Source organism: Rhinoraja longicauda, chromosome 1 (assembly GCF_053455715.1).
Source record: "Rhinoraja longicauda isolate Sanriku21f chromosome 1, sRhiLon1.1, whole genome shotgun sequence".
In the NCBI taxonomy this organism is placed as follows: Eukaryota; Metazoa; Chordata; class Chondrichthyes; order Rajiformes; family Arhynchobatidae; genus Rhinoraja; species Rhinoraja longicauda.
In genome coordinates this window covers 130,725,021-130,750,183 of record NC_135953.1, presented here as the reverse complement: position 1 = coordinate 130,750,183, position 25,163 = coordinate 130,725,021, and the positions used below count along the sequence as shown (strand labels likewise).

The following is a 25,163-nucleotide window of genomic DNA, read 5'->3' as shown; positions in this document are numbered from 1 at the left end:
TAAAAATATCCACTGACTTGCCCTCTGCAGCCTTCCATCATCGATGGAAAGGTTTCACAATTTTCTCATTCACAATCTTTCTGCCCTTTATCCCAACATCCCTCACCTTAAACGACTATTTGAGTGGCTGAAATATTTAGACATGGATTTGATTAAAGGTTTTTCAAATGCTGAGACCTCCAGTATGGGAGCAATCTTCTTTATTTATGCTTAACGGGCCAAAGAGAATTTTTACCTTAAATGAACGGTGAAAATGAATATAATGTGAATGATTTTTGCGCAGAATTGTACCTTAGTATTTCAGGTGCACGGAGTATCCTATTGAATTTTTGATTTTTACTGCCTGCAGTATGTAATGGAGGTTGAACTATAAATCAGACACCTTTGATATTATATTTCTATTTTACTATTTATGATGAATCAAGACATATCAGTATTTCCACCTCACTGATGCTGATTGCATTAGCACTTTTACTGTTTAGTTGTTGTCACTATGACACATTAAAATCCCAACTCTGTGTGACTCTGCTGAAGTTTGGACATTTGCACAGGTATGTGTAAAATTGGTTCTCCCGAGCCTCCAGCTGTTAGTCACAAGGTCATGTGTGATAGGAGTAGAATTGGGCCATTCGGCCCATCAAGTCTACTCCGCCATTGAATCATGGATGATCTATCTCTCCCTCCTAACCCCATTCTCCTGCTTTCTCCCCATAACTTCTGACACCTGTACTAATCAAAAATCTATTTATCACTGCCTTAAAAATATCCACTGACTTGGCCTCCACAGGCTTCCGTGGCAAAGAATTCCACAGATTCACCACCCTCTGACTAAAGAGATTTCTCTTTGTCTCCTTCCTAAAATAAAGTCCTTTAATTCTGATGCTTTGACCTCTTGTCCTCAACTCTCCCACTAGTGGAACCATCCTCTCCACATCCACTCTATCCAAGCCTTTCACTATTCTGTATGTTTCAATGAGGCCCACCCTAATTTTGCTAAACTCCAACGTACAGGCCCAGTGCCGTCAAACGCTCATAACTATTTAGCATGTGGGAGTCTCGTTCGTTATCGGAATCGTGTTCCCATCAGTTTCCTTCAAGTTGTTTCCTCCTTTGTTATGAACATTTTTAGGTTATGAGATTAATTATCTACTATAAATCACCCCAAAATGGTGGCCCGACAATAAAGGTGATTCGATAAATCTGTGAGAGAAGAGGGGTTACAGAGGAAAAAAGTGCAGGAATGGGATTGATGGAACTACATTAATGACTTAGACGAAGGGATTAAAAGTACCATTAGCAAATTTGCAGATGATACTAAGTTGGGGGGTAGTGTGAATTGTGAGGAAGATGCAATAAGGCTGCAGGGTGACTTGGACAGGTTGTGTGAGTGGGCGGATACATGGCAGATGCAGTTTAATGTAGATAAGTGTGAGGTTATTCACTTTGGAAGTAAGAATAGAAAGGCAGATTATTATTTGAATGGTGTCAAGTTAGGAGGAGGGGGAGTTCAACGAGATCTGGGTGTCCTAGTGCATCAGTCAATGAAAGGAAGCATGCAGGTACAGCAGGCAGTGAAGAAAGCCAATGGAATGTTGGCCTTCGTAACAAGAGGAGTTGAGTATAGGAGCAAAGAGGTCCTTCTACAGTTGTACCGGGCCCTGGTGAGACCGCACCTGGAGTACTGTGTGCAGTTTTGGTCTCCAAATTTGAGGAAGGATATTCTTGCTATGGAGGGCGTGCAGCGTAGGTTCACTAGGTTAATTCCCGGAATGGCGGGACTGTCGTATGTTGAAAGGCTGGAGCGATTGGGCTTGTATACACTGGAATTTAGAAGGATGAGGGGGGATCTTATTGAAACATATAAGATAATTAGGGGATTGGACACATTAGAGGCAGATAACATGTTCCCAATGTTGGGGGAGTCCAGAACAAGGGGCCACAGTTTAAGAATAAGGGGTAGGCCATTTAGAACGGAGATGAGGAAGAACTTTTTCAGTCAGAGGGTGGTGAAGTTGTGGAATTCTCTGCCTCAGAAGGCAGTGGAGGCCAGTTCGTTGGATGCTTTCAAGGGAGAGCTGGATAGAGCTCTTAAGGATAGCGGAGTGAGGGGATATGGGGAGAAGGCAGGAACGGGGTACTGATTGAGAGTGATCAGCCATGATCGCATTGAATGGCGGTGCTGGCTCGAAGGGCTGAATGGCCTACTCCTGCACCTATTAAAAATAAAAAAAATAAAATAAAAAAAATAAATAAAAAACTTCGCTATGAATGGCATAGACTCATTGGGCCAAATAACCTTCTTTGTGCGTTATAAGAAATATAAGAAATATTATATACAAGGTGATGAATTATTATACAATTGATAACCTTCTTTGTGCGTTATAAGAAATATAAGAAATATTATATACAAGGTGATGAATTATTATACAATTGATATCTTCTGAATCGTACGTAAAATGACGGGAAATGGCATCGATAGTGCTATCATGAGGCACTCACCAAAAACATTCTCACTTTTGACGAGCTGAATTTCACCAGCAACATTCAGCTCCATCATAGCCTTTGTATCGAAACCTGGGCAAATTATGTGAATTCCAGAGGTGAGCTGAGTGTCAATGCCCTGTACATTGAGGCAGCGTTTAAAAGAGTGAGGTATCAAATAGCCCTAGTAACGTCAGTGGAAATCAAGCGTGTGTTCTTCCCAAAGCTGCAGTCATTTTGTTCACAAAAGAAGATTGTTGTGGTTGTTGGATATATTCACCTTAGACCCAAGGCCCTGCTACTGGAGTTCAGCTGCTTCGTCTACGACCTTTCATTGATCATAAGGTCAGAAATGGGGATGTTCACTGCTAATCACACAACTGATCCAATTCGACCCACAACATCTCAGAAAATAAGCAGTCCATGCCTGTGTGCGGCATGACATGGACAGCAAACAGGAATGAGCTGATACAAAGTCATAGAACCATATAGAACAGGAAAGGGCCTGGGTGAAAAGATGGTTAAAAAGAAAAGGATCACGATCGTCATTCTTTTTACCTATCCTCCCTTACCCATAATCCCATTTGCCTGCATTAAGCCTGTGACCTTCCATGACGTCTTGAAATACCTCTCTTAATGTCTCTTAGACATAATGATTGTATCAGATTCTAGCACCTCCTCTGGCAGCATGTTAATCACTCTTTGTATATTAAAAAAAGCTTTCCTCTCAGGTCCCCTTTAAAATTCCTCGTTCCCATCTTAAAATTGTGATAGACACTAAACGCTGGAGAGAAGGAATCTCTGGAGAGAAGGAATGGGTGACGTTTCGGGTCTGAAGAAGGGTCCCAACCCGAAACGTCACCCATTCCATCCCTCGAGAGATGCCGCCTGTCCTGCTGAGTTATTCCAGCAGTTTGTGTCCTTCTTCGGTTTAAACTAGCATCTGCAGTTCCTTTCTACACTTAAAATTGTGATATATTTTTTGGAAACCCCCACCGTACACAGAGATTCTATCAATCTATGCCTCTAGCAAATTTATGGACCTCTATCAGGTTACCTCTCAAGCTCCTTTGATCGAAGGAAAGCAAGCTTAGCCAATTCAATCTCTCCCCGCAAGTAAAGTCATCCAATCCAGACAACATCCTGGTGAGTCTCCTCCGCATACTCTCCAGCACAATCTACCTCCCCCCTCAACTCCATCCAAGGACCCAAACAGTCTTTCCAGGTGAAACAAAGGTTCACCTCCACCTCCTCCAACCTCATCTATTGCATCCGCTGCTCTAGATGTCAACTTATTTACATCGGCGAAACCAAGCGCAGGCTCGGCGATCGCTTCGGTCAACACCTGCGCTCGGTCCGCATTGACCAAACTGATCTCCCGGTGGCCGAGCACTTCAACTCCCCCTCCCATTCCCAGTCTGACCTTTCTGTCATGGGCCTCCTCCAGTGCCATAGTGAGGCCCACCGGAAATTGGAGGAACAGCACCTCTTATTTCGCCTGGGCAGTTTGCAGCCCAGTGGTATGAACATCGACTTCTCCAACTTTAGATAGTTCCTCTGTCCCTCTCTTCCCCTCCTCCTTCCCAGATCTCCCTCTATCTTCCTGTCTCCACCTATATCCTTCCTTTGTCCCGCCCCCCCTGACATCAGTCTGAAGAAGGGTCTCGACCCGAAACGTCGTCCATTCCTTCTCTCCTGAGATGCTGCCTGACCTGCTGAGTTACTCCAGCATTGTGTGAATAAAGACCTTCGATTTGTACCAGCATCTGCAGTTATTTTCTTATACTCATGATTCATATTATGTGACAAATAGAAGTGTACACAATACTGCAAGTGCAGTCTAACCAATGTTTCATGTGGGCGGCACGGTAGCGCAGCGGTAGAGTTGCTGCTTTACAGCGAATGCAGCGCCGGAGACTCAGGTTCGATCCTGACTACGGGTGCTGCACTGTAAGGAGTTTGTACGTTCTCCCCGTGACCTGCGTGGGTTTTCGCCGAGATCTTCGGTTTCCTCCCACACTCCAAAGACGTACAGGTATGTAGGTTAATTGGCTGGGTAAATGTAAAAATTGTCCCTAGTGGGTGTAGGATAGTGTTAATGTACGGGGATCGCTGGGCGGCATGGACATGGAGGGCCGAAAAGGCCTGTTTCCGGCTGTATATATATGATATGATATGAAGTTGCAACTTAACCTTTCAAATGTTTACCTGCAAGACCTGATCTATGAAGGCAAGCATACCATATGCCTTTTCTCAACTCTCTACCCACTTTCACACAACTATTAACTTAATCTCAAGGTCCCTCTGTTCATCAACCTTTCTCAGTGCCCCAACCTTTCCTGTATATCCCTACTCCAATTTGACTTCTCAAGATATATCGCTTTGCTTTTTTTGAGATTAAATTCCATCTGCCAATGTTTCACCCAAATCTCTATCTGATCTATGTCCTGCTGTAACTTTAAAATATCTTCCTCGCTATCCACAGTATCGCCAACCTTTGTGTCATCCATAACCATACTAGTCATATGTCCTATAAGTTGTTAATACATATTACGTACAACCAAGGTCTTGTCATTGATCCCTGTGCTACACCACTGGTCCCAGACTTCCAATCAGAACAACATCCTTCCACCGCCATTCTCTGTTTCTTGTCATCGTCCATTTAGATTCAAGATTCAAGATTCAAGATTCAGGATATCTTTATTTGTCCTCCAAAAAACAAGTTTTTTTGACGAAATTTAGTCACCCACAGTCAAACAATAAAAGCAATAAAATAAGCAAATTACAGAACCCCAACCAACACACAAAAAAAAAAAACATCCATCACAGTGAGTCTCCTCCAGTCCCCTCCTCACTGTGATGGAAGGCCAGAATGTCATTTCTCTTCCCCTGCTGTCCTCTCCCGCGGTCAGACTGGTGTCATTGCCACGTTCCAGGCCACGCCGGACGGTGAAAGGTCCGCAGTGGGCCGACCCAAGCCCCGCAATCCGGGGCAGGCAAACACGCTGCCGCTGCACGTCGGGCGGTCATGGCTCCCAACATTTAAGCCCCCGCCAGGCAGTGAAAAATCCCGCGGCCAATTTCGGGACCTAAATTAGCAGACTCGCCTTGGATCCACGGTACCTTAACTATCTGGCCCAACCTATAATTTGTCAAATGCCTTACAAAAGACGATTATGAGCAACTCATTGATCTTAGTTACCTCTTCAAAATATATGATGCAGGGGTTACTGTGGTGAATTATTCACCTCCTGATACGCAAAAGCCTTTCCACCGCCGAAAGACACAAGTCACCATCAGTGTGCTGGAGCACTTTCCACTTGCCAGAATGAGTGCAATTTCAACTATGGAAAGAACCTCAGCACCATCGGCAGCAATGCAAACCATATCGTTTACTGTGTGCAGGAAAGAACTGCAGATGCTGGTTTAAATAGAAGGTGGGCACAAAATGCTGGAGTAACTCAGCGGGACAGGCAGCATCTCTGGAGAGAAGGAATGGGTGATGTTTCAGGTCGAGACCCTTCTTCAGACGGTACATAGTGTGTGTATATATATACTTGATAGAGGACTTGATAGAGGTTTTTAAAATTTTGAGAGGGACGGACAGAGTTGACGTGGGTAGGCTTTTCCCTTTGAGAGTGGGGAAGATTCCAACAAGGGGACATAGCTTCAGAATTGAGGGACAAAGGTTTAGGGGTAACATGAGGGGGAACTTCTTTACTCAGAGGGTGGTGGCTGTATGGAATGAGCTTCCGGTGGAAGTGGTGGAGGCTGGCTCGATTTTATTATTTAAGAGTAAATTGGATAGGTATATGGATAGGAGGGGATTAGAGGGTTATGGTCTGAGTGCAGGTAGATGAGACTAGGTCAGGGAGAATGGTCGGCGTGGACTGGTAGGGCCGGACAGGCCTGTTTCCATGCTGTAGTTGTTATATGGTTATATGGTTTTATATATATATATATATATATATATATATATACACACTATGTACCGTCTGAAGAAGGGTCTCGACCTGAAATATATATATATATATATATATATATATATATATATATATAGAGAGAGAGAATAAATATGATAGAGTGAATATCATTTACCATCCTGAATATGCATTCCCTCTAATACTAGCACACAGGCACTGCAGTGTCTGCCATCCACAGAATACACTACAGTGACTTGCCTCAGAGCTTCACCATCATTTCTTGCACTGTAGATTTCTATCGCAGTGAAAAATAAAGTCAGCAGTAGCACGTGAACACCACCACTTGCAGATTCCCCTCCAAGGAACGAAACCATCTTGACTTGGAAATGTCTTGCCATTCCTTCATCGTTATTGGCGCCTAATAGTGGAATTCCAACTACAAATTGCACCTTCACCAGAAGTGGTTCAAGAAGGTGGCCTGCCATGCAGCGGTTTTAGGTGAGGATTAAATGGCAGTCTAGTCTATAGAAAGTTAGGTCTGGAGCAGCTGAGGTGATTCCATTCATTTCAAAAGAGAAAAAAGTCTGTGTGGAGAAATGAAGATAGACACAAAATGCTGGAGTAACTCAGCGGGACAGGCAGCATCTGTGGATAGAAGGAATGGGCCAAAAGTATCATTTAAAAAATATATGTTTAAGATAATATAAATTATTTAATTGAATCCAGTCAGTTCCTTCTAGTGTTCTTAAGTGTTGTAATTTTTTTTTAACGTTTATAAATTATTTTTAATACAATAGAGTCATTCTTCAGTAGATTTTGAGTATTTGTGAATGCCAGAGATTTTTTTTTAAAGCGGTCCTGTTTGTTTGTAGCTTTTGACAGCTGGTTCAGCTTGGCTTCGCTGGCTGTCAAAACATTTCTGTGTGGTTGACAATGGGGGAGCCCTGACATTGCTTAGGGCTTTACCAGTCAGGCAGGAGCCAACTTCCTTGCGGATGTTTGTGCCAGGAGTCCTGGCCAAAGTAAAAGTGAGCTTGGCGGCCACTGGGCAAAAAAGACACAAGTCGCTTTTGGGGAATTCTAATTAACAATTGCACGTCCCACTGGGGCCTACATTCTGGTTTAAAATCACTGAATCAAACATTATTACAATGACAATAACTTTCACCAATGGATGCAGAATGTGTTTTGAAGAAAGCAGGCACAAATTAAAGGGTTGATACATTAATCAATGTATGCTCGAGAGTTAAATTGGTGTGAAAACTGAGTGGTTATTGATCATTGTTTCCCAAAGCCTATGTTAATTTTATTGTTACCTATTAATTCAGTAATTTCATGTCTAATTTTGTTAGTCAAACATCTGATAAGTGATTAAATTCTACATATCTATTCCTTTTTTTGCTTTCAGGCAAAGACTAACAATGATGCCTGACTGGTGGACGACACTTTTATTACTTTGTGTTATCTTCTTGAGCACTGATGGGGGGCCGACGAAAGAAGGATTTGGTCCGAAATACTATGTGCCCTTAGTTCGTTTACGTCATAAGGTACTGTCTGTACTCTGTTTATACTAGTTCCTTATAAGTATATTTCCAAGTCAAAGTAAGCAGGCTGAATGCAAGCATAACAAAATGTTCTCAACGTTCTTAGTTGTTTTAGTTTAGAGATACAGCGCGGAAACAGGCCCTTCGGCCCACTGAGTCTGCGCCGACCAGCGATCTCTGCACATCAACACTATCCTCCACACACTAGGGTTAATTTGTACTTATACCAAGGCTAATTAACCTACAAACCTGTGCATCTTTGGATTGTGGAAGGACATTAAAGATCTCGGTGAAAACCTACGCTGTCAAGGGGAGAACGTAAATCCATACAGAAAGCACCCATTGTCGGGATTGAACCCGGATCTCTGGCACTGCAAACGCTATAAGACAGCAACCATGCCGCTGCGCCACCATGCCGCCCAATTGTCTTTGTTCTAATTGCTCTTTTTTGCAAACACTTGGAGATGAGTCACATGTCACAGGATACCTAGTCTCTGGCCTGCGCTTGTAGCCATAGTATTCATGTGTCTGGTTCAGCTGAGTTTTAGGTTAATTATGACAACCAACCCCAACCTCCCCTCTCCCCACCCTCACCCAAAGGAAAAGTACATGGTAGAGAAGTACATGACAATTAAAATGCCATTAAATACCAAAGGCAAGATGGTTATATTTTCTTTTGTTTGAGCTGGTCATTAGCTGAAACATGTGAAACATAAATATTGATGCTTCCGTGATCAGTTGTGTTGTACATTGTCCAAATGTAATATTGATTCAGTTTATCTCTCTCAACTTGTATGGTTGACCTGCTGGGCAGTTCTTACAATTCTGCATTTCACAATTTTTGCATGAACCTTAACTTGTGCTCTCTCTCTCCCCAACTGCTCTCAATAACCTGTCAAACACAGGGTCTCAATGGATTATTAAAATAACAACCCCTGTCTCACCCTATCAGAGATGTGGCCTTTGGCCTGTCCATTCCTCAGTCATCATTTCTATAACTTAAACCTAACCCCTCTGTCTGTCTCTGTCTGTGTCTGTCTGTCTCTGTCTGTCTGTCTCTGTCTGTCTCTGTCTGTCTCTGTCTGTCTCTGTCTGTCTCTGTCTGTCTCTGTCTGTCTCTGTCTGTCTCTGTCTGTCTCTGTCTGTCTCTGTCTGTCTGTCTCTGTCTGTCTCTGTCTGTCTCTGTCTCTGTCTCTGTCTCTGTCTCTGTCTCTGTCTCTGTCTCTGTCTCTGTCTCTGTCTCTGTCTCTGTCTCTGTCTCTGTCTCTGTCTCTGTCTCTGTCTCTGTCTCTGTCTCTGTCTCTGTCTCTGTCTCTGTCTCTGTCTCTGTCTCTGTCTCTGTCTCTGTCTCTGTCTCTGTCTCTGTCTCTGTCTCTGTCTCTGTCTCTGTCTCTGTCTCTGTCTCTGTCTCTGTCTCTGTCTCTGTCTCTGTCTCTGTCTCTGTCTCTGTCTCTGTCTCTGTCTCTGTCTCTGTCTCTGTCTCTGTCTCTGTCTCTGTCTCTGTCTCTGTCTCTGTCTCTGTCTCTGTCTCTGTCTCTGTCTCTGTCTCTGTCTCTGTCTCTGTCTCTGTCTCTGTCTCTGTCTCTGTCTCTGTCTCTGTCTCTGTCTCTGTCTCTGTCTCTGTCTCTGTCTCTGTCTCTGTCTCTGTCTCTGTCTCTGTCTCTGTCTCTGTCTCTGTCTCTGTCTCTCCTTCCCTACCTGAAATGGTATTGATGTTTCTGTTGCCACAGCCTGATCTAACTAGGTTTCTAATTTTTTTTCTGGTTTTACTTCAGATGTTCAGCTTCTGAAGTATGTTAATTTTAAAGTTTGTTTTATGCTGCTTTCAATTATTCTTCCAGCGGCTGTTCACAGATCAGTGCTGTTGCATCAGCTGACGGAGATTGGTAGTTGTTCCTCAGGAAGAAGTTTCCTTGCCCAAGTTTTACCTGAAGTTGTGAGGCTTTATGGGACCTGGAGTCATTCTTGACTTCCACCTCTATACAAGTGTGCTGCCACTTTTAGAGTTTGAAGTTTGTGGTGGAAACAGGCCTTTTGGCCCACCAAGTCCATGCACCCTTACAGTAGTACCCTGTTATCCCACTTTCCTATCCTACACACAAGGGGCAATTTACAGAAGCCAATTCACCTATAAACTTGCACATCTTTGGAATGTTCGAGAAAACCAGAGCACCCGGAGAAAACCCACGCTGTCACAGGGAGAATGTAGAAACTCCGCACAGACAGCACACGTAGACAGGATTGAACCCGGGTCCCTGGCACTGTGCCACCCTTTGGTGGGTCTGTCCAGCCAGTAGGACCAGGTATCTAGGGATTCTGGTTCATTATCTGTAATATACGATTCGGTATGACTAAATTTGTTTGTTACTTAATTCGTTTGAAAGACTGCTTTCCCATTGTCAACTCGGTCCCCAGAGATTTATAAGGAATACGCAGCAACATTAACAGAGCTCTGAGCAACTCTTCTGTGTTTGAATTCCAAGGCTGTCAATACTTGTCCTCTGTCCGGTTTAATAATTTTCCCATAAGAAATAAGCAATTGCAGATGCTGGTTTTCAAAATAGACACAGAGTGCTGGAATAACTCAGCGGGTCAAGCAGCTTCTCTGGAGGATGTAGTTAGGTGATGTTTCGGGTCGGGTACCTGCTTAAGACTAATCAGAGACCATGTTCTCCAGAGACGCTGCCTGACCTGCTGAGTTATTCCAGCACTTTGTGTCTATTTTTAATCCTTTTTCCTACATGGTTTGATACAAATGAATGACTTGTTTGGTTATTTCAGAGGGCAGTTAACAATCTTATTGCTGTCAGACCAGATGATTCAGGCAAGAGTCCTCCCCTGCAGAACAGTAATTAAGCTTAAGTTTTTGACAATTTACAGCTACAAACTGCACAGACTAGTTTTATTTTAACATTTACATTATTGACTGATTTCTGGTTGCCGGGCCAATGTTATAATTTTGGATTGTTAGACAAAGCTGTAGGATCACTTGTCTGGTTATTTAACCATTGCACTAATGCTTTGCTTTAAGGATAAGTTTGTTTATCTACATTCTTGTTTCATACGTTAAACATGATTGTTAGGTCTTTCCACACTTTTCCACACATCCACACTTTTCAATGTCTTTCCATGAAGCTATACCTCTTTTGCTTGTTTATTTTAAGAGAGCTATTTCTCATGCACATTCACATTTTACCAAACATCTGCCCACGTATTCTGCTCCCCTCCCTGTGTCTTGAAGATTTGCAGCCTGTTTGTTGTACTGCATTTTTTTTTAAATCAAAAGAATTAATATTTATTGTTCAATGGATTCTTCCCATCGCAAGTTTTGTAGAGTGGTGAAAGTCAACAGCGCGACCAGATGAGTAATCCTGCCAACAATTCATTTTTAAGTCCTCTCAATTAACACAAGTTGATATCTTCAAATCCTCACTTGTTAAGCACCGTACGGAATCAAATGGGTGTGTCATGACTTCTGCAGTTGGACTGGGGGTGACAGATGTCAAAAATCTGCCTGGATTTCTGCTGCTGGTAATTAGCTTATAACAGCGGTTCGCGTTCACGAGAATTAGTTGAGGGCAAAATTTAGCTTGGCTGCGTTAGCTGTCTTTAGAATGATTTGCACAGGGCCATGACTGGGAGGTACTGAAGGGCTGCTTATTTGGTGGGAACAATTCTCACAGGAGTTAGGATTCACAGGAGGGATTTAAACCTGGGAGGAATCACCTAGCAACATCAGGTATATAACAAACATATATGGTGAAAGATAAAACTGAGTCATTTTAATGAACCTTCCTGTTGAGATGGTGTTCCACTGAAACATCCCAGTGGATCCCAATCTGGATTATGGCCAACAAATGGAAAGGATTTGTAAGGCTTATTGGGACAATCGTCATCTCTTGAGGTACAACTACATTATAAAAACATAACCATGGCGAGTGCTTAGCAATCACAGTTGAAAGCAAATGATTTAGTGAAATGAGGTCCCAGGGATTTAGAGATAAGATTAAGACAGAAGCTGCTTGTCAGCTTTTCTCATCTGCAGCCTGATCAGCTCACTGAAGGGCCTTGGTGCTGCAGCGTTTATCTCCCAGAGGAGCTACAAGCCACTGCCACACACTGTACAGGTCCTGTCATGTCACTGTTACAAATCTGTCTGCGCTTTCTGCTTCGTAAGCATCATATCATGAAACTTTATTGATCCAGGTCATGGGAAGCTTTTTATCTCGCATCTATATGCTGACCTCTGTACACACATTGCACAGAGGGGAACCATGATCATTCTGAATTCACACTGTGTCACATTCCTTTTATCAAAATGCACACTGTATTCCATGATCCACTGGTCATGAAATTTGATTTTGAACATAGAATGTACAGACTAATTTGTTTCCCTGTTTTTAGAGAAACATAGAAACAGAAACATAGATAATAGGTGCATGAGGAGGCCATTTTGGCCCTTCGAGCCAGCACCGCCATTCATTGTGATCATGGCTGATAATCCATAATCAGTAACCCGTGCCTGCCTTCTCCCCATATCCCTTGGTTCCGCTAGCCCCTAGAGCTCTATCTAACTCTCTTTTAAATTCATCCAGTGAATTGGCCTCCACTGCCTTCTGTGGCAGAGAATTCCACAAATTCACAACTCTCTGGGTGAAAAAGTTTTTTCTCATCTCAGTTTTAAATGGCCTCCCCTTTATTCTTAGACTATGGCACCTGGTTCTGGACTCCCCCAACATTGGGAACATTTTTCCTGCATCTATCTTGTCCAGTCATTTTATAATTTATATGTTTCTGTAAGATACCCTCTCATCCTTCTAAATTCCAGTGATTACAAGCCCAGCCTTTCCAATCTTTCCTCATATGACAGTCCCGCCATCCCGGGGATTAACCTCGTGAACCTACGCTGCACTGCCTCCATAGCAAGGATGTCCTTCCTCAAATTAGGAGACCAAAACTGCACACAAAACTCCAGGTGTGGTCTCACCAGGGCCCTGTACAACTGCAGAAGGACCTCCTTGCTCCTAAACTCAAATCCTCTCTCAATGAAGGCCAACATGCCAATAGCTTTCTTCACTGCCTGCTGTACCTGCTTGCTTACTTTCAGTGACTGATGTACAAGCACACCCAGGTCTCGTTGCACCTCCCCTTTTCCTAATCTGACACCATTCAAATAATCTGCCTTCCTGTTCTTGCCACCAAAGTGGATAACCTCACATTTATCCACATTATACTGCATCTGCCATGCATCCGCCCACTCACCCAACCTATCCAAGTCACCCTGCTGCCCAATCGAATCCTCCTCCCAGCTCACACTGCCACCCCAGCTTTGTGTCATCCACTTGCTCCCAACAAATGGACATGAGGTTTTCATTCCCAATCTTAAATCTCCTTTTCCATTTTAACCACTTCTCAAGATTCAGTGGTGATGTTACCCTTTTTGCCAATAAGAATTTTAGAAAATTCTTGAATCATTTGCTCTGCCACTTAGTAATCTGTGCCAGACTGTATTTCAGGAATTATGCATCACTTATCCTGCTGGTGGACTGGAAAGATTTTGTGGAATCAGAATTGGCATCTCTTCTACATTTGTAAATGTCTGTCATAGAAACATAGAAACATAGAAAATAGGTGCAGGAAGAGGCCATTCAGCCCTTCGAGCCAGCACTGCCATTCATTGTGAAAATGGCTGATCATCCACAATCAGTAACCCATGCCTGCCTTCTCCCCATATCCCTTGATTCCACTAGCCCCTAGAGCTCTATATAACTCTCTCTTAAATCCATCCTATACTCAAATCTAGAAGAAAGCAGAAGAAAGCAGAATAATTTTCATACCTGGTTTGGTATCATAAACTTGTAGACCTTCAGTCTCCTGTGGGTCTGTGACAAAATATTTGCACCAATTATACTGGGCACTTCTCCGCAACTAAGTTGAGTACATCTTGGCAAATAAGAATGGGATAGAGAACAGGGTCACTGCCAATATAACAATTGCCACCCCATTTTTACAGCTACATCATGCAGTATCCTAGATTCTGGCACCTCGTTTATTCTCACTGCTATTCACCTCTGGGAAACATTGACAAGACCAGCATTGACTATTCATCCTTAATTGCCCTTGAAAAGATGGTGACAAGCCATCTTTTTGAAAGCTTTAATCCTTCTGGCGAAGGTGCTCCTGCTGAGCTATTGGGGACTTAGACGCATAGATGGTGAAGGACTGACGATAGATTTCCTCCTGAGAGTGGTGTATGACTTGGAAGGGAACCCGCAATGGTGATTCCCCTGAGCTTGCTGCCATTGTCCTTCATGGTGCTCGAGATCATGGATGGGTAGTCCTGTTGGTGTATCCCGAGCTGAAGAGCTGCCGTGTATTTTGCGGAAGAAGTGACCACAGCCAATATATATGCTGCTGGTGGAGGCAATTAACATTTTGGGAGGTGAAAGGGGTGTCAATCTAGCGGTTTACTTGGTTCTGGATGTGTTGGACTTTTTGAGTGTTGTTGGAGCTGTTTCATCAATGTAGAAATTGAGTTTTACTGTATTGCATTTTTACCAGGGTCTGCCCTTCATTTTAGGCTCGGCTGTTGCTGCCACATGTATGCATTTTGCATTGCCCCAGAGTTGACTGCTTGGCTTGTGAATCCAAGTGGAATGTAAGACACACTGGCCTTTAAGGTCGCAGGTTGTAGCAGTGTGCATATTTACAGCTGATAATGGTCCACAATGCCTAATAGATTCCTAATTTTGAGTGGCCAAAGTTTATCCCATTTAGTTTATCCCATTTAGCACAGTTGTAGTCCAACACAATACAACAGTGTCCTTAGTCTCCAAAAGGACTGTAGGTTAGCCATGTCTACCAATTGAATGGAAACATTTACCTATAACAGCTAGATTGGTGAGTTAATGTATCCCTTGTTTGGGATTAATTTGTTACCTGTGCAGATCCCTTTCGGCAGTTCTGTCCTTCTGGACTTGGCCAGCTCAGTCAACAGCTATCATTTCTTTGTCGATGGTCAAATTACAACTCTAGTTTGTTCATTGTATTAATACAGAAAGCGAATGTTTGAAAATTCTTACGAAGCAGGATTGGAAGAAAGCTGAAGAGTAAGTGTGAAAGAAATGAATGCTAGCACATTTAAGAGAAAAAGTCGCCCTTGACATTTCCCTCAGCGATGCGAGTCTGAGCCAAAACTGTGCCACTGCAACATTTAGACCTTTCCTTAGACTATGGGGTCAGCTCATTTTCATATAGACAATAGGTGCAGGAGTAGGCCATTCGGCCCTTCGAGCCACAGCGCCATTCAATGTGATCATGGCTGATCATTCTCAATCAGTACCCCGTTCCTGCCTTCTTCCCATACCCCCTGACTCCACTGTCATTAAGAGCTCTATCTAACTCTCTTAAAAGCATCCAGAGAATTGGCCTCCACTGCCTTCTGAGGCAGAGAATTCATTGGCATCAGCTGAATGCTGCTCCTGTGTAACCTGGGAACACTGCACTGGTGTGGCTGCCACATTCAAGCACAGCTTTTAGAAAGCACTGAATATTTCACCAGCAGACTGGAAAATAACAGCATCGAGCTTTTTGCTTGAATGACTGACTGACTGACTGACTGACTGACTGACTGACTGACTGACTCTGTCTGTCTGTCTGTCTGTCTGTCTGTCTGTCTGTCTGTCTGTCTGTCTGTCTGTCTGTCTGTCTGTCTGTCTGTCTGTCTGTCTGTCTGTCTGTCTGTCTGTCTGTCTGTCTGTCTTCACTTTTCACTTTTCACTTTTCACTTTTCACTTTGTATTAAATCTTAACAAACAAATATAGTTCTTCTGTGGGGGAAAAAGCTGGAGATGCACCGAAAGAAGGGCGAAGGCATTGCTAGAAAAAGAAAAGGCCTGTGGTGCCATGGAAAGAAACCCTTGGAAAAGTTTTGCATGGGCTACATGTAAGGGGTTTAGAGGAATGAAGGGAAACCTCATAAGCTAATTAACAGGGAAAGCTGTGGGGACATAGTTCAAACGAGAAGCACTCAACGAGAAGCAAAGAGAGGAATAGATCCGGTAGATGCACAGTCTCTTGCCCAGAGTAGGGGAATCGAGGACTAGAGGACATAGGTTCAAGGTGAAGGGGAAAAGATTTAATAGGAATCTGAGGGGTAACTTTTTCACACAAAGGGTGGTGTGTGTATGGAACAAGCTGCCAGACGTTTAAGAAACAGTTAGACAGGTACATGGATAGGACAGGTTTGGAGGGATATAGACCAAGCGCAGGCAGGTGGGACTAGTGTAGCTAGGACATGTTGGTCAGTGTTTGGCAAGTTGGGCTGAAGGGCCTGTTTCCACACTGTAAGAGAAGAGTAAGACAAACACACATTGTACACGATGTGTAGGAAGGAACAGCAGATACTGGTTTACACCGAAGAAAGGCGCAAAATACTGGAGTAACTGAACGGGCCATGCAGCATCTCTGGAGAAAAGGAATAGGCGATGTTTCGGGTCGAGACACTTCCTCAGACTGGGAAGGTTCTGAAGAAGGTTCTTGACCTAAAACGTCACCCATTCCTTTTCTCCAGAGATGCTGCCCGACCCGCTGAGTTACTCCATCATTTTGTGTCACACATTGTACAGGACATTGGTAAGGCCACCTTTGGAGTATCGTGTTCAGTTTTGCTCATCCTGTTATAGGAAAGGTGTTGTTAAGCTGGAAAGAGTGCAAAAAATATTTAGGAGGATTTTGCCAGGACTGGTGGGCCTGGGCTATAGGGAGAGGTTGAGCAGGCTTGAACTTTATTTTACTCCTTGGGGTACAGGAGGATGAGGGATGACCTTATAGAGGTGTAAAAGATCATCAGAGGAATAGATAAGATAAATGCAAAGAGTCTTTTACCCAGAGTAGGGGAATCAAGAAAAATAGGTTTAAGGTGAGGGTGGATAGATTTAATAGGAACCTGAAAGGCAACATTTTTACGCAAAAGTTGGTAGGTATATAACAGAAACTGCCGAAGGAGGTACTTGAGGCAGGTACTATCACAACATTCAAAGAACATTTGGACAGATGCATGGATAGGATGGGTTTAGAGGGATATGGGCCAAGAGCAGGCTGATGGGACTAGTGTAGATGAAGCATGTTGGTCGGCATGAGAAAATTGGACCAAAGGGACTGTTTCTCATGAGCTTCTTCTGCAGATCTTATAATGGACTCCAAATGTGTATTGAGAAGATGCTTATGTAAACGATAAACTTTGGGCAACCATTGTGCAATTTCTTTCAGAATTTCATAAGTATTTATTTATCCTGAACATTGAGGGCCAACAATATTTTGTGAAAATGAAGATAAAGTCTTTCCGACTTGCTTTCCACAGCATTCAAATAATGCTTGGACAGCTTTTGTTTTGGTTTGTTCCTACGAAAAACCATTGGCTATGAAAATCACGGTAATCATTGTATGTGAATGGAAGAGCACAATGTCTCTACTTACAAACTGATGCCTTTTCCGTGAACAGATGTGGAATCACAAAGAGTAATTGTGTAAAATATTTCAGAAGCTGAATCTTTATCATTGGGAGCATGTAAAATGAATGCATTCTCTGATTGAGTAATAGAGAGGTTGCAGTTGATGTAGTCAAAAGGAAACAACCACACTATAGACGTCTCTGGATAAAGTAATGCTTATGAGGCCACAAGATGAATGTATTCAAATCTGACTCAGGGGCAGATAAATGAAAGCAGTGTGAGTAGTTGTTTTTCAGACAAGTGAAGAACGTCGATTTACAATCACTGCTTTTTCAGATATTTAATAAAGAGTTGGAATTGAGTATTCAAAGCATTATTTTTAAGTTTGTGGATAATGCCAATCTTAAGACATATAGTTAATAATGGGGAGAACAGTATTAAACTAAATAAAATTGGTATCCAAAAACCTTTTGGCACAAGTGAAAGAAAATGTGTTTTCATCTCACAGCAAGGAAACTGTTGAATCTTTATAACACACTGTTAGGCCACAGTTTGTGCCAATTCTAGTTGCCACATTTTGGGAAACGTTAAGAATTTAGAGCAGGGAATGCAAATAAAATACTTGAATAGTGTCAGGAATGAGGGACTTCGGTTAATATGGAGAATCTAAACAACAGTGAGGTCGTATTTCATAGAGCAGTGAAAATGTTGATATTTCGAGGTGCATTCAAATCCTGATCAGCTTTAGTACAGTATATCACAAGAATATTTCCCATGGCAGTGGCTGAAGAATTGGTAAACAGACAATACAATTATGGATGAATGGCAGAAGAATCAGAGGTGACATGAATATTTTATTTCCTCATAGCTAGTTGGGTGGAATTGGAATACAGCATTGAATAGCTGATGGGCACATTCTCAAAAATCGCTTTCAAAAGCATAGTGAATGAACATTTGGGGAAGCTACAGGGAAAAAGCAGAAAGCGGAACTAATTGGATTGCTCTTTCATAAAGATGGCACGGGCACAAAAGGTGAAAAGACGAAATTCTGTGTTGCATTGTTCTCTGATTCAACCTTCAAGAACAACTGGATTTTTACAATCTCCTGCCTAAAATATGAATGAATAAGGAGAAGCTAGTTGAGGGCACAATGCAACATTCTCAATACATATTGAAAAACAAAAACTCTAGATGCTAGGAATTTGAAATTCAAAACAAGATTATCAGAAATATTCAGCAGATCAGGGAGCATCAGTTGAGAGGTCATAGTTATCATTTCACAGAAATGGTCCTTCTCCCTCCACGGATGTTGCATGATCTGTTGAGAATATCTAATACTTTCTGGGTTTTTTTAATACTAATACTTCCATGCTGTCATCTTTAGATTCATAGAGTCATTTCACTGCACATTTATGTGTATGTGACAAATAAATTGACTATAGACTATACAGCACAGTAACAGATTCTTCAGCCCAACTCATCCATGCTAAATAAAATGCCCTATCTAAACTAGTCCCATTTGCCCACATTGGCCCATATATTCATCTAAAACTTTCCTATCCATGTACCTGCCTCAGAGACGTTTAAATGTTGTTATAGTACCTGCTTCAACTCCCTCCTTTGGCAGCTTGTTCCATACACCCACCTTCCTCTGAGTGAAAAGGCTGCCCCTCAGGTTCCTATTAAATCTTTCCCCTCTCACCTTAAACCTAATGTCCTCGTGTTCCTAATTCCCTAACCTTAGGCAAAAGGCTTTGTGCATTCACCCTCTCAGTTCCCTTCATCCTTGATCAAAAAATTGACTGTATCATCCATAACAAAACTAAGGCTGCATATGCAGGCCATCTAGTTATAAAGTCATAGAGACATACAGCATGGACACAGCCCAACCTGTCCATGCCATCCAAGGTGCCCAGCTAAGCTAGCAGCATTTGGCCGCATTTGACCCATAGCCTGTTACCTCTCCGATCCATTTAGTTATCCAAATGTCTTTTAAATGTTGTTATTGTCTATGTCTCATAGAAACATAGAAACATAGAAAATAGGTGCAGGAGTAGGCCATTCGGCCCTTCGAGCCTGCACCGCCATTCAATATGATCATGGCTGATCATCCAACTCAGTATCCCGTACCTGCCTTCTCTCCATACCCCCTGATCCCTTTAGCCACAAGGGCCACATCTAACTCCCTCTTAAATATAGCCAATGAACTGGCCTCAACTACCTTCTGTGGCAGAGAATTCCACAGATTCACCACTCTCTGTGTGAAAAAAAAGTTCTCATCTCAGTCCTAAAAGACTTCCCCCTTATCCTTAAACTGTGACCCCTTGTTCTAGACTTCCCCAACATCGGGAACAATCTTCCTGCATCTAGCCTGTCCAACCCCTTAAGAATTTTGTAAGATCCCCCTCAATCTTCAGTCTCAGCCATATCCACTGGCAAAGTCAGAGGCTGAGATTTCACCTGAAACATTCATTCCCTCTGCAGTCTGCTCACTTTGTAGAGAAATGTATACCATCTGCAAGGTGGGCAGGAGGAGCAACTTGCCGAAACTTCCACAACCACACTTTTGAGCCAGCTGACTCAACTTGCAGAAAGGACAGGCAGCGATCACAAGGGAACTCCACCATCTGCAAATTTGTTTCAAAATCATATACCATTTCGACATAGAAAGCTTAGAGCTCTCTGCTGGACCGCAATGTGCGAGCACTTTTACCACAAGCATTGATCATATAAAACAAAGCACAGGCTTGGTGAATCAGAAAACTCTGGAGGCCATTTCGCCCATAGTGCCCATGCCAGCTCTTTGAAAGAGCTATATCTTGCACAGACTCCCTTTTTTCCCCTGCACATTTTCCATTTCAAGGTTCTATCGTGGTTATACTTGATAATCCAATTAATTCATTTAGTTTAATTTAGAGATACAGGGTGGAAACAGGCCCTTCGGACCACTAAGTCTGTGCCCAACAGCGATCATCCCATGCAATAACATTATCCTACACGCTAACGACAATTTACAATTTTTACCAAAGCCAATTAACCTTCAAACCTGTACGTCTGTGGAGTGTGGGAGGAAACCGGAGCAGCTGGAGAAACCCCCCACAGTCACGGGGGGAATGTACAAACTCTGTACAGACAGCACCCTTAGTCAGGATTGTACCCGGGTCTCTGGCGCTGTAAGGCAGCAACTCTATTGTTGCGTCACTGTGCCTCCCACTGAATAAGGTGAATCCAAAACATTAAATGAGTTATAGATTAAATGTGCTGTGGAAGATTTACTCTCCCTATTACAATTTGAGTTCATGTCCCGGCAGAGTCAGGGGAAATGGGTATGCAAGCCATTTACAAAACACTTGCCTCTCACCTTCTCCAACAATTGCTTTTGCTTCTTCTGCTCCCACTCCAGGCCAACGATAATAGTCAAAAGAGTTTGCAGAAAGGAATAAATGGCAGGAAGGCAGTAATTGCAGGACCCAGGCAGCGCTAATCGCTCCCAAAATTATAGCTTTATTACTTCGGATATATCCAGTCCTGCCAACAAAGATGGCATGCAATTTGGTAAAAGTTCACTTTGCACTTGCAGCCCAGGCAGTCAAGAGTAAAAAACTGCAAGCTGTTCCATTGAAGATAAGGTTTCATCAGCGGTATGTTCCTTTTTTGTTGAACTCATGATATAAATCCTGATGCCACCCCCACACCCCCATTGCCCCCACTCTCCCAGTCATGGTTATTTACATAGGGTTCTTTACACTTTTTCCAATTTAATTGTGCATGTTTAATCAGCTTTCTTGCGTCTCTGAGGTCAGGCTACCTCTCCACACAGGCATCAGAAGGTGATATCATTATCACACTTGAATGCAAACGTTCAAATAATTAACTGAAAGACTGAACTTAATCAAAGAATATTAAGATTTTTTTTTAGCAAGCTTTTTTAAGATTTTTTTGTAGAACAATGAGTCCCTATTTTATTCCCACCAAACATCCATGCGAATCTAAGCTGGTAAGTTACAATTTTCCGCTGTGGTGTACATTGTCAAAGGAGCATAATGCCTTGAATAAGTTCCTTTTGTTTTTGGCTTATTATGGACCATGTGTGACATTGTGACATGGATCAAGCATCTTAGACATTGTGACATGGATCAAGCATCTTAGTTCAAGCATCTTAGAAATTGGGAAATTTTATTGGGAGACTTAGAAGAGTTTGCTGATGCAAATTTCTTGGGCAGATTGAGTGAAAGTCTCGTTTTAGTAATAATACACAAACATAGTTGCTAAATACAAAATGATCAGTCATATTTAAAACAAAAACTCCTTTGTTGTCTGAGGAAAGGAATTTTGAACATCAAAACATCACACCCAGCAAAAAACTCATGGTTTTCTGGGCAGCAATGGTCTCTACTCTTCTCTGCACTAATACGGTGCTGGCTTCCTTGGTCTCCTAATTTGAGGAAGGACATCCTTGTAATTGAGGCAGTGCAGCGTAGGTTCACGAGATTGATCCCTGGGATGGCGGGACTGTCATATGAGGAAAGATTGAAAAGACTAGGCTTGTATTCACTGGAGTTTAGAAGGATGAGAGGGGATCTTATAGAGACATATAAAATTATAAAAGGACTGGACAAGCTAGATGCAGGAAAAATGTTTCCAATGTTGGGGGGGGGGGTCCAGAACCAGGGGCCACAGTCTTGGAATAAAGGGGAGGCCATTTAAAACTGAGGTGAGAAGGAACTTTTTCACCCAGAGCGTTGTGAATTTGTGGAATTCTCTGCCACAGAGGGTAGTGGAGAGCAAATCACTGGATGGATTTAAGAGAGAGTTATATAGAGCTCTAGGGGCTAGTGGAATCAAGGGATATGGGGAGAAGGCAGGCATGGGTTACTGATTGTGGATGATCAGCCATTTTCACAATGAATGGCAGTGCTGGCTCGAAGGGCTGAATGGCCTCTTCCTGCACCTATTTTCTATGTTTCTATGTTTCTATGACAGACATTTACAAATGTAGAAGAGATGCCAATTCTGATTCCACAAAATCTTTCCAGTCCACCAGCAGGATAAGTGATGCATAATTCCTGAAATACAGTCTGGCACAGATTACTAAGTGGCAGAGCAAATGATTCAAGAATTTTCTAAAATTCTTATTGGCAAAAAGGGTAACATCACCACTGAATCTTGAGAAGTGGTTAAAATGGAAAAGGAGATTTAAGATTGGGAATGAAAACCTCATGTCCATTTGTTGGGAGCAAGTGGATGACACAAAGCTGGGGTGGCAGTGTGAGCTGGGAGGAGGATTCGATTGGGCAGCAGGGTGACTGGGATAGGTTGGGTGAGTGGGCGGATGCATGGCAGATGCAGTATAATGTGGATAAATGTGAGGTTATCCACTTTGGTGGCAAGAACAGGAAGGCAGATTATTTGAATGGTGTCAGATTAGGAAAAGAGGAGGTGCAACAAGACCTGGGTGTGCTAGTACAACAGTCACTGAAAGTAAGCAAGCAGGTACAGCAGGCAGTGAAGAAAGCTATTGGCATGTTGGCCTTCATTGAGAGAGGATTTGAGTTTAGGAGCAAGGAGGTCCTACTGCAGTTGTAAAGGTCCCTGGTGAAACCACACCTGGAGTATTGTGTGCAGTTCTAGTCTCCTAATTTGAGGAAGGACATTATTGCTATTGAGGTAGTGCAGCGTAGGTTCACCAGGTTAATTCCCAGGATGGCGGAACTGACATATGTTGAAAGAATGGTTCGGCTGGGCTTGTATTCACTGGAATTTGGAAGGTTGAGAGGAGATCTTATAGAAACATATAAAATTCTTAAACGATTGGACAGGCTAGATACAGGAAAAATGTTTCTGATGTTGGGGGAGTCCAGAACCAGCAGTCACAGTTTAAGAATAAGGGATCATCCATTTAGGACTGAGATGAGGAAAAAACTTTTTCACCCAGAGAGTTGTGAATCTGTGGAATTCTCTGCCACAGAAGGCAGTGGAGGCCAATTCACTGGATGTTTTCAAGAAGGAGTTAGATTTAGCTCTTAGGGCTAAAGGAATCAAGGGATATGGGGGAAAAAGCAGGGCCGGGCTAGTGATTTTAGATGATCAGCCATGATTATATTGAATGGCAGTGCTGGCTCGAAGGGACAGAATAGCCTTCTCTTGCACCTATTTTTTAAATATTTCTATGTTTTCTATGTAAGTGCACCCAGAAGCCAATGTATATGATAGAAGGAATACACTGTCTCTCAAAGTACCCACTCCAAACTCCCATCAATCCCAATAAAGTACGTCCAGCTCTCAGTGGAAGGTTCACAGTGGCCTTGAAACAGGAATGGAAGGAAGTCACTCTCAATCTCAGGAGCTGCCTAAGTAGGCAATGGCCAAAACTGCAGCACTGACATAAACATCAAAAGCATTTTACGTTATAAATAAAAAAAATGCATTTGTTTTTATCTGTTCTTATAATTCTAAGCTTAATTATACTGTATTATTTCACTATGTAATGCAGTCTACATTAACTATTCTATTTTTGTATTACTGATTGGTTTGAAAACTTCCTCTTGCCTGTCACCTTTGGTTTTGATCTGTGATGCCCTCTTTCTTTAGTAAACATGGTTTTCCCCTTGCTGTCACAGATGGATTCCTCACCTGTGTATCCTCTACATCCCATGGTTCTGCTTGCGCTACCCCTCCCCCAAGACAGAACTAGGATAGAGTTTCCCTGGTCCTTAACTTTCACCCTAATAGTTTCCACATCCAACCCATCTTTCTCCAACATTTCCGCCACCTTCAACACTATCACACCACCAGTCGCATCTTCCCACCCCCACCCCCACCCCATTCTGCCTTCCACAGAGACCATAACTCCTTGGTTCACTCATCCCTTCCCATCCAAATCACTCCCGCCCCAGGAACTTTCACCTTGCAGCCATAGGAGATGTAACACCTCCCCCAATACCCCCCTCCCTCACATACATCCACAGTCCCAGGAGTCCTTCCAGGTGAGACAAAGGTTTACTGTGCCTTTTCTAACCTCATCCAATGTATTTGGTTGGTCCACCAAGTCCTACGTAATCTCCCCAGTTCCTTACCATTTTAACTCCCCTTCCCATTCCCATTCCCACACTGATCATTCTGTCCTGATCCTCCTCCATTGCCAGAGTGAGACCACATATAAACTGTTGCACCTCATATTTTGTTAGGGTAGCTTAAACCTAACAGTATGAGCATTGAATTCTCAAATTTTAGGGAACCTACCCACAAGAAAAACTCCCCCTTCCCCACGTTTATTCCCTGTGCCCCACTTAGACTCTCACCTATTTCTCCCTTTCCTCCTCCCCTTCCACCTATATTCCATCCGCCGGCTTCACATTTCGCACCTTTTCTATCCTTATTTCAAACCTTTTCATCTCTGGTCTTTGTCCAACCATCTGCCTTTGTAAATACTCCCTCATCTGTATCCACCTATCACTCACCAGTTTTGTCCTGCCCCAACTCTCTTCCCACTTTTGTCCTCTCCCCCAACCCCCCCTCCGCCCACCCACCACCACAATCAGTCTGAATAAGGATCTCAATCAAAACTTTATCCACATTCGCCTGACCTGCTGAGTTACTCCAGCACTTTGCGTCTTATTTTTGTTGTAAGCCGGCAACTGCAGTTCCTTCTGCCTGTCATTTCATTGCATTGTGTGACTTCAGTAAATGGTTTTGACAAAATTCTCAAAGCAGGTCTAATCATGGCATGGGTGCAAACAAGTCAGAACCCTAATCCATATCAC

The 25,163-nt window shown here is 42.8% G+C and overlaps 1 protein-coding gene across 2 annotated transcripts in view; it reads left to right on the top strand.

Annotated features, from left to right (window-relative positions):
- The window catches only part of fstl5 (follistatin-like 5), a 614,890-nt gene that overhangs the window by 29,268 nt on the left and 560,459 nt on the right, over positions 1 to 25,163 (top strand). For both annotated transcript variants that reach the window (XM_078406756.1, XM_078406747.1), the window contains exon 2: positions 7,813 to 7,951. In XM_078406756.1, coding sequence (XP_078262882.1) covers positions 7,826 to 7,951 — 126 coding nt within the window. In that variant the 5' untranslated portion in view covers positions 7,813 to 7,825. The remainder of the gene's footprint in view (positions 1 to 7,812; positions 7,952 to 25,163) is intronic.